This window comes from Salmo salar, chromosome ssa08 (genome assembly GCF_905237065.1).
Source record: "Salmo salar chromosome ssa08, Ssal_v3.1, whole genome shotgun sequence".
Classification (NCBI taxonomy): domain Eukaryota; kingdom Metazoa; phylum Chordata; class Actinopteri; order Salmoniformes; family Salmonidae; genus Salmo; species Salmo salar.
Window position 1 is genome coordinate 15,095,961 of NC_059449.1, and position 13,384 is coordinate 15,109,344.

Genomic DNA, 13,384 nt, shown 5'->3' on the forward strand with positions numbered 1-13,384 from the left:
GAAAAAGCTTCTAAAAAGGATTAGGCTAAAATAAATGTCAAGCACTATTTTTAATCAGGCGATACCATGAATACCAAAGTAGCTGAGTACCAAACAATAAATTAACCGGTTCTATCTTTTTTAAGCAGGTGATTCCATGAATGCCAAAGTGGCTGAGACCCTGAACCAGGTGTCCCTGCCGGTGGTGCCCTTCAACACATGTAAGAAGATGGACTACTGGTGGTTCCAGGTCAAGACCTCCATGATCTGCATGGGCTACACCTCGCCTGACGAGCTCAAGTCTGTCTGTCAGGTACTCAAGTGGGATATATACCCGCATAGTATTATAGTGTATAATGCAAAAACGTATCCATTGACTTATGCAGTGATTACATGATACAAAAAATACTATTTGATTAATGATGTCATGGTTGTGTTGATGATGTCATCAAGATGAAGTGCTGTTGATCCTCGTCATGTGACGCAGGGGGATTCAGGCGGTCCCCTGGTGTGCCAGGACTCTCCCAATGCTCCCTGGGAGGTGCACGGCATCACCAGCTTTGGTCCCAACGGCTGCATCATGGACAGGAAACCCTCTGTGTTCACCCGTGCCTCGGCCTACATCCCCTGGATGGAGAATGTCATCCGCAGGGACATGTACAAGCAGCACAGTAGGTTATTTATTGTATTTAACCTTTATTTAACTAGGCAAGTCAGTTAAGAACAAATTCTTATTTACAATGACATCCTACCCCGGCCAAACCCTAACCCGGACGACGATTGGCCAGTTGTGCGCCGCCCTATGGGACTCCCAATCACGGCCGGTTGTGATACAGCCTGGAATCGAACCAGGCTCTGTAGTGACACCTCTAGCACTGAGATGCAGTGCCTTAGACCGCTCCGCCACTCGAGAACTGGTTCCAACCGGTCTAAATCGGTTTCTAATATCAAACTTTTTGGTTGATTTGCAGTGGTGGGACATCTTTTTTTCTGCTCCTTTCCCTCTCTTTTCGACCCCCCTCTTTCTCTCTCTGTCCCTTCTTGTTCTCCATCTCTCCTTCTGTCCTCTCTTCAACTTACTCCCCATCCCCTTTCCTCCTCTCTTTGTAGCATCTGGCTGCGGCGGGCCAAAGGACTTGACTGGCGAGAGCGGCGTGTTGTCCAGCATGGGGCACCCGGGCAGCTACAGTAACGGTGCCCACTGCCAGTGGCACATCAAGGTGCCCGACGGTAAACTGGTCCACCTGCACTTCCACAACTTCTCTCTGGAGGACACCCGGCTGTGTCTCAACGACAAGGTCACCATCAACGACAGCTTAGCCAGCCTAGGTAGTACAGCCGTATGTAAGGGTCTTTGGTGTGTGTGGGAGGAGGGGGGGTAGGTGATGTGGGGTGTGTGCATATGTCTGTGGCTTGCGTGAGCACACACACACCCTGTCTGACGATTAATTTGCGGGGTCTCTTGTGTCTGATAAATGAGATTACTGTGTGCTTTATTGTGTCTCACCTCAAACACGTCAATGTCATTACTTTCCAATATGATTAAGAGTAAATGACATTTCAGAGTCAAGTTGTTTGCTCTGGCAGCCGTACAACTGACTGGAAGGCAAGATGAAACACTGACAAGAAAGCTGTAACAGAGAATGCTCTTGTCTCTTCAACAACTGATATGCTTTGTCAGCCAGGACACATATTGATGGACTTGATAACAGGGTAGTTGAATATCATTAATCACAGTAGACAGATTACTGTCGTTATCATAATGACAGTTGTAGATTAAGGCCCAGGAGACTATGTTTGCACAAAAAGATTCAGCCAACAATGTTTGATTAGCCTTTGAAACCCTTGATTTGTCTCGTATCAGAAAGATCTTGCTTCTCTATATCCTGTATTTTCAAGTCAGTACATATGAAGGAGAGGAGACCAATTAAGTGATGCACTGCATGTCTCTTTATGACCCCTTAATGTATCTTTATAACCTCACCACGTCACCTTATAACATCAGTATGTCACCTTATAACCTCCTTATGTCTCCTTTGTAGGTACCTACTGCAGTCACATTCCCCCTCAGGACCTAGTGAGTATCGGTGACAGACTGAGCCTCTATTTCACCTCCAACAACAAGGTGGTGGACACTGGCTTCAGGGCCTCCTGGAAGGCTGTGGACCCCAGCCAGGGTGAGTAGAGCTGGGCTTCAGGGTCTCCTGGAAGGCTGTGGACCCCAGCCAGGGTGAGTGGAGCTGGGTGAATGGACAGACGTTCCTTGTGGAAGAAGCCTCTAAGCACAGTTCTAGGATCAGCACCTTTAGCAACCCTCCTAATGTGAACATTCACCATATGGCGGCAATGGCGGAATACATATCTGACTTCAGATCACTGCTTAGGTGCACCTTCAGATTCACCACTAAGTCTAACATTCTTATGGATTTACACAAAGTCTTTACACACAGACTCTCCCCACCCTCCTCTCTCCCACTTCCCCCTACAGCTTCATGTGGAGGTGTCTTCAGCAGTGAGCAGGGAGAAGTCACCTCTCCTAACTGGCCTAACAACTACCTAGACCAGGCTGTGTGTACCTGGCGTATCTCCATCCCCTCAGCTAAGAACATCCACATTGTCTTCACCCATTTTGAGGTGCAGGCCGTGAACCAGCTGGGACAGTGTGTGGACTATGTGGAGATCTACGGTGGAGCAGGGTTGACCTCACAAGGTTGGTACCATAGCGATAACACAATAGAGACGCCATTGAAATAGAATTCATAGAGGATATTTTGTTGGATTTCTGCAAACTGCTGTGGATTCAAGTTACAAATTGTCATTTTTTTCAAGGGTGCATTACTTTGATCAATGTAACTAAGTACATGTGATAAATCTACATTACTTCAATAACATACTTTTCTTATTTGTACTTGGTTACCTGTGCAGGTCGCTTCTGTGGCTTTGCCCCGCCCCCCAAGGTTACTGTCGTCGGCAACACGGCTGTGGTCCGTTTCCTCAGCAACCAAGCCAATGTGGAGAAGGGTTTCCGTGGTTACTGGACCACCGATCCCAATGTGTTCCCCACTCTGCCTCCCCCTCCCGCTAACCAATGGGACAACATCACTATCAGTAAGTTACAACCACTGGTTAACCACAGATCGAGGATCAGATTACCCTGACACAAATCCTAACACGAACCATTAGGGGGAATAAAAATATCTGACCTTAGATCTGTGCCAAATGCAGATTGAGGACCATTTACTGAGAATGTGTTTTTCTATGATTGTGTTTTGCTTTTCATGTATTGATGTAAATATTGATGTGAATACAGGGCTCATCTGTAAAAGTGACCTTTGTCTCAGCATGACTCCCTGTCAAAAGAAAGATTAAATTAAATAAAAATGGCCAACTTCTACCTTCTCCTCATGGGAAGTTTATCTGGACAACTGCTATGTTTACTACAGAGACATTGTCTCCAGGTACATCAATTGGAGCTTTGCCAGCTCAACCAGACTTCAGTTATAAGTGGCTATCCCTTTCCAACAGCAAGGTGACATTTCCCACTGACTGACACTTTGAAAAGACTTTCATGAGTACCTTTTATTAACTGTATATTTACCTGTCTCTCTCTTCTTCCTATAGGCTGGCCTGAGACGTGTGGCAGCCCTGCTGTCCCCCCAGTAGTGCCACCTTGAGAGTGGTCAACGGGGTAGAGGCTGTGCCCCACTCCTGGCCCTGGCAAGTCTCCATGCAGGTGAGGCCTAGGTTAGTGTGTGTGCACAAGCGCGTGTGTGCAGGACTTATTTGCAACTAGTGCCTACATGTTTGTGTGTGTGCGTGTAATCATGTATGTTGATGAATCTCTCTCTCTTCAGGCCACTCTGTTCAATCCCATCCCCTACATGCATGGCTGTGGAGGCTCCCTGATCCACAAGGAATGGGTCCTGACGGCCGCTCACTGCTTCATGGCGTAAGCACGCACACACACACACACACACACACAAACCTCACATTAACACATTATTCTATCCAATCCCAAAATGTGAGTTACTAGTAATAATAGAAACTCCCTTTAACTTTTCAACCTTAACCAAAAATCCCTTCTCCCTCGACCCCATCCAGGCCTCTGGGTAACCCCACCTATTGGCGCATGTGTCTGGGTAAACACCACATGAACTCGTCCCGGGACCTCCCTTACCATGAGGCCTGCTACAAGGTGAACAGCATATTAATGTTTATTTATTGAGATATAAAAGCATGTATTATCTAAGTATAAATTGTAATATGATGTCTCTCTTTCTGTATTGTCATTGATTGTTTTTTATCTCCTTCATTTTTATTGTTTTACTGTAAAGTAGGTTGCGATTTATTACTTTTTAAAAATAAAGTTCCATTTGATTTCTTTGACTCCAGGTGGACGGCATCATCAGGCACAAGGGCTTCGTGTACGAGCAGGACAAGACGGACATCACTAACGACATCGCCCTGGTGCATTTGAGCTCTGCAGTCAACATGACCAGGGAGATTAGTCCCGTGTGTCTGCCGGCGCTCGGCGCCCTGATGCCTGCTGGGAAACCCTGCTACGTCACGGGGTGGGGCGACGAGAAAGGTATGTTTTTATGGTTTTTAGGAATAGTAGTTTATCAATAGGCACACTCGTAGGTGCACATACACACACCCTTGCAATTCAGATACATGACACACCACTTCTGTCACGTCCTGACCAGTAAAAGAGGTTGTTTGTTATTGTTGTTCGGTCAGGGCGTGGCAGGGGGTGTTTGTTTAGAGTGTTTCGGGGTTTGTTGGGCTATGTTCTTAGTCTATTTCTATGTTAGTTCTAGTATGTCTATTTCTATGTGGTGTTTATTGGGTTGACCTTCAATTGGAAGCAGCTGCTCCTCGTTGCTTCTAATTGAAGGTCCTATTTAAGAGGGGTGTTTTTTCTATGGGATTTGTGGGTAGTTATTTCCTGTTTTGTGTTCGTGCACGTGACGGGGCTGTTTAGTGGTGGTGGTGGCTGTTGTTTTTGTATACGTGTTTCTTTTGTTTTCCTTCTTTAATAAAATAAGAAGATGAGTTTACACGTTCCCGCTGCGTTTTGGTCCAATCCCCACGACACCCGTGACAACTTCAAAGACACATTTGAAAATACACCATTTAAATACACCTTTAAAAACACGGCACATATTGCATAGCAACAGCTACCTCTGCTGAGACTAAACTTTTAACTATTTTATGATGCTATAACAATCAGTCCCAAAAAACCTCTCCTCAAACTGACAGTGATAGCTCCACCCATCTCACCCAGCTCCCACTCTACTTGATACCTGACTGACGTTAACAGAGCTTTCCTCTCCTAGGAGGGATTATAAGCAGGCTACAATATTAACGCAAAGCCTGGTGTTGGCTGACTGGGTGTGTCATGTTCCTTTCAGGGCTGATAAAGTTTTCATGAGGCCAGGTGGCACTCCAAGGCACTGACACCACGTATAGAGTCTGAATCAACTCAGCAAAGTATTGACACCACGTATAGAGTCTGAATCAACTCAGCAAAGTATTGACACCACGTATAGAGTCTGAATCAACTCAGCAAAGTATTGACACCACGTATAGAGTCTGAATCAACTCAGCACAGTATTGACACCACGTATAGAGTCTAAATCAACTCAGCACTGCAGCAGATGACCCCAGAGAGAGACAGAGAAAGCAATCAACCTCTCACACAGTGACAAGGCAGCGACACAAACATACAATGCTATATCTGACTTTAACATCTTCTGTTCTGCTGTATCTATCTGAGCTCCCATTTGACTCTCAGCGATTACTCTAGTATAGGACTATAACATACATAGCTGGTAGACATACTGGATATCCATTATTGATCCGTCATGTATAGAGATACAAGGAGGAGTGATATGTTAAGGCTATTCACAACGGGTTCAATGAGGATAGCGAGGCTTGCAAGCTAAGAAGCTAGCTAGCATGGCGACCATGTTGAATTAGACAGCAGTTGTAATGGTCATTATAGACATTTGCATGGGAACATTACATGGGCATGCCTGTCTAGCCACTCCCCTAACACGCCGGCCCTCCCCCTTCCTCCCATCTCTCTCTCTCCAGGTAGCCTCTTCCCTGTTGTGTCTGAGAAGTTGAACCAGGCAGCCCTGCCTATCGTCCCCTTCGCCACTTGCAGTAAGCCAGCCTACTGGTGGGACACCCTGAGACCCTCCATGATCTGTGCCGGATACGAGTCTCCAGACGAGCTCAAGTCAGCCTGCCAGGTAGACTACGGACCCCTACCCAGCTACAGTGCCTCGTTTTGGGCAAGGGGAGGAAGGGAGAGAGCCTGGTGGTACAACCTATTACCCAGAGAGTGGCTCGTTTTGCGCTAGGAGGGGTTAGGAGAAAGCCTGGTTGTTCAACCCAACTAACCAGCTTTGGTGCTTAGTTTTGGGGTAGGTAAGGGTAGGTTATGGGGAGTTGGCTGGTTGTATCACCTTGGCTTCTACCGAGACCAAGTGGCTTGTTATTATATTACACAATGATAATACAGTCCAGTGGTTTCTCCTGATTGGAATGCATTATGTAACCCAGCACATAGCACTTGTTTGTGATCAGTCAGCCTTGATAATGGTTTAATTAGTTTGTTGTTGTGGTGGGACAGAGGACAAAGAGCATGGTAACTACATAGTTGTCTGTCATAATGAGGTCCATATGAATGACAGCAGTGTGAGTCTTTGACCGCCACGTGCTGCTATGTATTTTACCCAGCAGCTCTTGCGCTATTCTGTGTTGTTCTTTCCCTCTGTAAAGTAGTTTGTTACTGTATAGCCTTAGTAGCCTGAGTACGTTGAGTACGTGTGCTTCCTATCCTATGATGTGAATTCATGTCTGAAAATAATTCACTAGCGATTATGTTCTTTGCAAGACTATGTCGATAAAAGTAATCCAACTCTTTTGGGACAGTTGCTGGTTCAATCCTTTTAATATTTTAGTTGTCATCTATAGTTACATTCAAATGTTCACTCTCCTTTCTCCTCACCCCTCGATCCTCTCCTCATCACCTCCCCTCTCTCCTCTCCTCCTCTGCAGGGTGACTCAGGTGGACCCTTCGCCTGCCAACCCTCAGCCTCAGACCCTTGGGAGGTCCACGGCATCGTCAGCTTCGGCGCCTTCGGCTGTATCAAGGACAAGAAACCCTCTGTGTTCACCAGAGTGTCCTCCTTCAACGACTGGATTGATGATAACATGAAGAGGTTCATCTATGAGAAGTCGCTAAACTAAGGCAAAATCACTGATCTCAGTTGCTACCTAACCGCAGATCTAGGTTCAGATTATAATTACTCATCTCAGAACTCTTTTGTCAGGCTGGATAGTGTGGGTTGGAATTGGAACCTAACCACAGAGCTATGATCAGATTAGTTTAACCTGACGCGTAACACGCTCTATTAGGTAGGTGGGGAATGATCTGATCCTGTTAGGGCAGCTTGATCCTACCTTCTACACTCATAAAGGTTTAACACTACAGTATTTATACACTGCAGGCCCCAAGAGGTTTCATAATATATTTGAGTCATTTAGCAAATGCTCTTACCCAGTGTGACTTAAAGCAGCAATTAGGGTTAAGTGCCTTGCTCATGGGCACATCGGCTGATACAGTATTTCACCTAGTCGGCTCGGGGTTTCAAATCTGGCCGAACGCTCTTAGCCGCCAGGCTACCTGCCGCTCCAGTAGGGAGGTATAATACACTGCAGCACCACAGTACCTCATGGACATTAGGATTATACTGTGTATACCAGTACAGATGATTGTGGGAATACTTTTTGCATAATGTCTGTATATCAAACTCCTATTCTCACCATGTAGAAATATTGTAAGTAATGTGATCATGTTTCATGTTGCAATTGCTTCCATTCTGGACCTTTGAATAAAATCCTTATTTTGCATATGTGATTCTACATATTACCTTACAAGGCTTATAAAATCCTCTTTGTGCGGATGTAGGATGTTAAACTTCAAACACAGCTTTACCTCCAAATCCCCCTTTCCTCCCCAGCCTTAGTATACTGTCATCCATTCTCCCTTCTGACTCAGCCAAATCCTACAGGCAGACTCTTCAAAATGATATTCATTTAGTCACATGACCCATCCGCTCAGCCAATGAGAGCGCGGGGCTCAGATTTCAGCCCAGGAGGAGACAGCCAGCCACTAATCTGTGATTCAGAACAGGGGGTTGTAAAACCAGGAATCTCCTGTGTAGACTGGAGTCTTTACCCATTGTTCCTCACTCTACCTTGGATTATTTTTGCTGTTGATTGGGGACTTTTGGATGGCACTAGTCTGGGGGAAAGGGTTTGCCAGCTTTGGGCAAGGTTTAGGCGGTGTGTATCCGGGACAAGAGTGAAGACAGGGAGAAGAAGGGAGGATAGTCATTTTTCTTCATCCTTCTTTTCTGCAGACTGCAGGCATTTCCCTGAGAGAATGGGGGCAGGAGCGCTCACCATCTGTGTAAGTAGCTACAAAGCCTTTTTCCTCAGCCGACCCGGCTGGCAGGCACAAGGGCTTCTATCTCGGTGGGGCTTTATGGATGTATAACGGGACACTCTTACAGTTCACTCAGCCATAGGCAACACACTCTTTTGTGTGTGTGTGACAGCGAGAGATGGATTTTTATCGGTCTGGGTACAGAGAGAGTCTTTTTAAAATGTCTTCTAGCTGTCACAGTTCTGCAGTCTGTTTCTTCCTGGCACTGAAACACTTTCCTCTCTCTCTACATCTCCCTCCACCTTCAAAATAACTTTATTTAGGTTACTGAACACAAACATACATCAGAGTAACAGGGACAAGATGTGTTTACTGACAGTGAAGTACGTTCTCCAGCACTATGTGTTCAGTAGTTAGACCAAGCTTTTCTCTCCCCGGTAACTCTTACTCGACATCACGTAATTCTGAGTCAGACTTCCCTAATGGGCTACAACACATAAACCCAGTAGAGATGGCATCATGGCAGCATGACCAGAACAGGGATACCTTTATGCTAACTAACTCTACCTGAGTCTATGTTCCTTAGCAATGATCCAGTGACTCAGTTTTTAAATGGGAGTCTGTAATGAAAGCTGTTGTGACAAACTCCTGAAAAAAATATATATCTATTTTGCACTAGGAACATTTGAGGAATGTTATGAGTAAACCCTAGTCCGTTCCCTCAATAGTCTCAGGATTACTTGCCTTATAAGGACAACAACTACCCATAGTATGAAGTCTGTGATAGGAGCTAGTCACCACTACAGACTTGTAGTTGAGCAGCTGTTGTTACTGCTAGGACTGTTTTTCCTGTGGTGCTGCCATACCAGTTGCTCCTACGGTCACCCACATTGGGAGAGACAAAGAGGGGGAGGGAAGAAGAAGAAGCATACTAGGGCATGCTATCCCCCTCTGTGAGTCAGTTAAGGAGGCAGCCAAATTTCTGTGTGGTCTAAAATCACCATATAATTTATTTTTGCCGAAAAAGCTATGTAAATGAGAATAGGCTCTCGCATCCCATCTAGACACTCAGGAGTAATGGTGGACTTTAAAAGAAGCATGCTTTCTCAAGTGTTCACAAGTAGTTGAAGAGTGTATGGACTACTCTCTTCAACACTCAACAGTTGCTACAAATGTAGGATCTTCATTTGAGCCAGTTTGCTACAGCAGGAAAATAATCCTGCAGCAACAGGAAATGTGAATTATTATGTGGATTATAATTCATGGACATTTTTGTAGGGGTTGATACATTTTTCGTAAGGGAAGGTCAAGTCTGAAATTTCGGGGTGGAAATTACAAACTTCAGAAGCCTTTTAAAACCTCAAATGCACTACATGTTTTAAATTTCCTGCATTACAGGAAAGTTATCCTGTAGCAGGGTGATCAAATTATCATCCTTCATCTGTACTGTCATGGCCCTCCAGGTGTTTATAGGAAGCCATTCTTTTACAGCGTCAAGAGGTTGTAGCAGTAGTGAGATAATGTCCCTCTGGTCCTCTGGTGGGAGGGGAGGAGAGAGTGAAGATGACAGGAGAGGGGTTAAAAGGGCTAATCACAATATAATGGTCTAGTCAACAATAGAGTAGCAAGCTAGAGGCCATTAGGTATTAGCATGCATTTCCTTTCATGTGTATGTAATATGTAGTTGAAAGATTATAGTAGTTGGCAAGAATCATTCAAAGATTACACTGATAACTAAGTAAAGTTGGTGTGTGTGAGTTAGAGAGAGGCGTTAAATTCTACACCCACCTAAAAGGAAGCGATTCCCAAACCTTCCATAACAAAGCCATCACCTACAGAGAGATGAACCTGGAGAAGAGTCCCCTAAGCAAGCTGGTCCTGGGGCTCTGTTCACAAGCATAAATAGACCACACAGAGCCCCAGGACAGCAACACAATTAGACCAATTAACCAAATCATGAGAAAACAAAAAGATAATTACTTGACACATGGGAAAGAATTAACAAAAAAACAGAGCAAACTAGAATGCTATTTGGCCCTAAACAGAGAGTACACAGTGGCACAATAGTTGACCACTGAGACTGACCCAAAATTAAGGAAAGCTTTGACTATTTAATAGCCTTGCTATTGAGAAAGGTCACCGTAGCCAGACCTGGCTCTCAAGAGAAGACAGGCTATGTGCACACTGCCCACAAAATGAGTTGAAAACTGAGCTGCCAAATGTATGACCATATTAGAGACACATAAACTCAGCAAAAAAAGAAACATCCCTTTTTCAGGACCCTGTCTTTCAAAGATAATTAGTAAAAATCCAAATAACTTCACAGATCTTCATTGTAAAGGGTTTAAACACCGTTTCGCATGCTTGTTCAATGAACCATAAACAATTAATGAACATGCACCTGTGGAACGGTCGTTAAGACACTAACAGCTTACAGATGGTAGGCAATTAAGGTCACAGTTATGAAAACTTAGGACACTAAAGAGGCCTTTCCACTGACTCTGAAAAACACCAAAAGAAAGATGCCCAGGGTCCCTGCTCATCTGCGTGAACGTGCCTTAGGCATGCTGCAAGGAGGCATGAGGACTGCAAATGTGGCCAGGGCAATAAATTGCAATGTCCGTACTGTGAGACGTCTAAGACAGCGCTACAGGGAGACAGGATGGACAGCTGACCGTCCTCGCAGTGGCAGACCACGTGTAACAATACCTGCACAAGATCAGTACTTCCAAACATCACACCTGCGGGACAGGTACAGGATGGCAACAACAACTGCCCGAGTTACACCAGGAACGCACAATCCCTCCATCCGTGCTCAAACTGTCCGCAATAGGCTGAGAGAGGCTGGACTGAGGGCTTGTAGCCCTGTTGTAAGGCAGGTCCTCACCAGACATCACCGGCAACAACGTCGCCTATGGGCACAAACCCACCATCGCTGGACCAGACAGGACTGGCAAAAAGCACTCTTCACTGATGAGTCGCGGTTTTGTCTCACCAGGGGTGATGGTCGGATTCGCGTTTATCGTCGAAGGAATGAGCGTTACACCGAGGCCTATACTCTCTAGCAGGATCGAGATGGAGGAGATGGAGGGTCCGTCATGGTCTGGTGCGGTGTGTCACAGCATCATCGGACTGAGCTTGTTGTCATTGCAGGCAATCTCAACACTGTGCATTACAGGGAAGACATCCTCCTCCCTCATCTGGTGTCCTTCCTGCAGGCTCATCCTGATATGACCCTCCAGCATGACAATGCCACCAGACATACTGCTCGTTCTGTGTGTGATTTCCTGCAAGACATGAATGTCAGTGTTCTGCCATGGCCAGTGAAGAGCCCGGATCTCAATCCCATTGAGCACGTCTGGGACCTGTTGGATCGGCGAGTGAGGGCTAGGGCCATTCCCCGCAGAAATGTCCGGGAACTTGCAGGTACCTTGGTGGAAGAGTGGGGTAACATCTCACAGCAAGAACTGGCCAATATGGTGCAGTCCATGAGCAGGAGATGCACTGCAGTACTTAATGCAGCTGGTGGCCACACCAGATACTGTTACTTTTGATTTTGACCGCCCTTTTGTTCAGGGACACATTGTTCCATTTTTGTTAGTCACATGTCTGTGGAACTTGTTCAGTTTATGTCTCAGTTGTTGAATCTTGTTATGTTCATACAAATATTTACACATGTTAAGTTTACTGAAAATAAACACAGTTGGCAGTGAGAGGACGTTTCTTTTTTTGCCTAGTTTATTTCCCCCATATTACACAGACCCACAAAGAATTAGAAAACAATTTTGATAAACTCTCATATCTATTGGGTGAAATACCACAATGTGCAATCACAGCAGCAAGATTTGTGACCTGTTGCCACAAGAAAAGGGCAACCAGTGAAAAACAATCACCATTGTAAATATAACCCATATTTATGTTTATTTATTTTCCCATTTGTACTTTAACTATTTGCACATTGTTACAACACGGTATATAGACATAATGACATTTGAAATGTCTTTATTCTTTTGGAACTTGTGTGTAATATTTACTTTTAATTTTCTACTGCTTATTTCACTTTTATTTATCCATTTCACTTGCTTTGGCAATGTAAACATATGTTTCCCGTGCCAATAAATCCCCTTGAATTGAGAGAGAGAGAGAGAGAGAGAGAGAGAGAGAGAGAGAGAGAGAGAGAGAGAGAGAGAGAGAGAGAGAGAGAGAGAGAGAGAAGGGGGATAGAGAGGGAGGAAAAGAGAGATAGAGAGAGGGAGGGAGAGAGGGACAGAGACAGTGAAGGGGGGAGAGAGAGGTTAAAGAGTTGTATTTGATTGTGCCACTTTAAAGGCTGAGTGAGTAGTACACTTATCCCTTACTCTAGGTCACTGTCTCAGTGAGTCACCAGTGTGTGTTTATGTGTGTGCATGTGTGCGTATGCGTGCGTGCGTCTGTGTGTGCAGATTTAGGGGACATCTGCTTGCAACGGCTTGTGTCACTGACAGGCAGAGTAGCTCAGACAGGCTTAGCTCTTAAACACCTGCACAGGAGCACTACTGAAATGAGCCAACGTATAGAGATATACTGGAGACATACTGGAGATGTACTGGAGACATACTGGAGACATACTGAAGATATACTGGAGACACTAGGGTTTCTGGGATGATGGTGTTGATGTGAGCCCTGACCAGCCTTTCAAAGCACTTCATGGCTACCGACGTGAGTCGAGACATACTGAAGATATACTGGAGACGTACTGGAGACATACTGGAGATATTCCAAGTCTGACTATTTAATCCTCTATACCAGGGGTTCCCAAACTTTTTCACTCAGACCCCGCTTCCAGCATTGGGAAACATCCCACGCCCCCCTTGTGCACGCGCCACGTCTATTTCTATGGGTACAAGCACTGTTCATGACACAAACTGTTCACACTCCTTTTGGTGGAGAGAATTCTGCAGG

At 45.2% G+C, this 13,384-nt stretch overlaps 3 protein-coding genes across 8 annotated transcripts in view; all 3 read left to right on the forward strand.

Moving 5' to 3' along the window:
- The window catches only part of LOC106610241 (cubilin), a 29,489-nt gene extending 25,054 nt beyond the window's left edge, over positions 1–4,435 (forward strand). Inside the window, exons 15-24 of one of the 2 annotated variants that reach the window (XM_045722809.1) lie at positions 126–292; positions 467–650; positions 1,090–1,308; positions 2,022–2,156; positions 2,468–2,689; positions 2,905–3,087; positions 3,601–3,712; positions 3,834–3,928; positions 4,081–4,174; positions 4,372–4,435. In XM_045722809.1, the coding sequence (XP_045578765.1) occupies positions 126–292; positions 467–650; positions 1,090–1,308; positions 2,022–2,156; positions 2,468–2,689; positions 2,905–3,087; positions 3,601–3,653 (1,163 nt within the window). In that variant the 3' untranslated portion in view covers positions 3,654–3,712; positions 3,834–3,928; positions 4,081–4,174; positions 4,372–4,435. The remainder of the gene's footprint in view (positions 1–125; positions 293–466; positions 651–1,089; positions 1,309–2,021; positions 2,157–2,467; positions 2,690–2,904; positions 3,088–3,600; positions 3,713–3,833; positions 3,929–4,080; positions 4,175–4,371) is intronic. The other variant, XM_045722810.1, reaches the window with a different exon arrangement.
- Positions 3,707–7,242, forward strand: LOC106610245 (chymotrypsin-like elastase family member 2A). The gene is made up of 6 exons (XM_045722612.1): positions 3,707–3,712; positions 3,834–3,928; positions 4,081–4,174; positions 4,372–4,567; positions 6,079–6,239; positions 7,051–7,242. Exons 1-6 carry the CDS (start codon positions 3,707–3,709, stop codon positions 7,240–7,242), a joined length of 744 nt encoding a protein of 247 aa, XP_045578568.1.
- Positions 7,243–8,181: 939 nt separating this feature from the next.
- Positions 8,182–13,384, forward strand: part of LOC106602341 (protein FAM13A) — a 77,768-nt gene continuing 72,565 nt past the window's right edge. For all 5 annotated transcript variants that reach the window (XM_045722811.1, XM_045722814.1, XM_045722813.1 and 2 more), the window contains exon 1: positions 8,182–8,467. In XM_045722811.1, the coding sequence (XP_045578767.1) occupies positions 8,441–8,467 (27 nt within the window). In that variant the 5' untranslated portion in view covers positions 8,182–8,440. The remainder of the gene's footprint in view (positions 8,468–13,384) is intronic.

Coding starts and splice junctions, on each gene's coding strand:
- LOC106610245 (XM_045722612.1), top strand. Junction 4,175..4,371: donor ACCATGAGGCCTGCTACAAG/GTGAACAGCATA, acceptor CTTTGACTCCAG/GTGGACGGCATCATCAGGCA. Junction 6,240..7,050: donor AGCTCAAGTCAGCCTGCCAG/GTAGACTACGGA, acceptor CCTCCTCTGCAG/GGTGACTCAGGTGGACCCTT.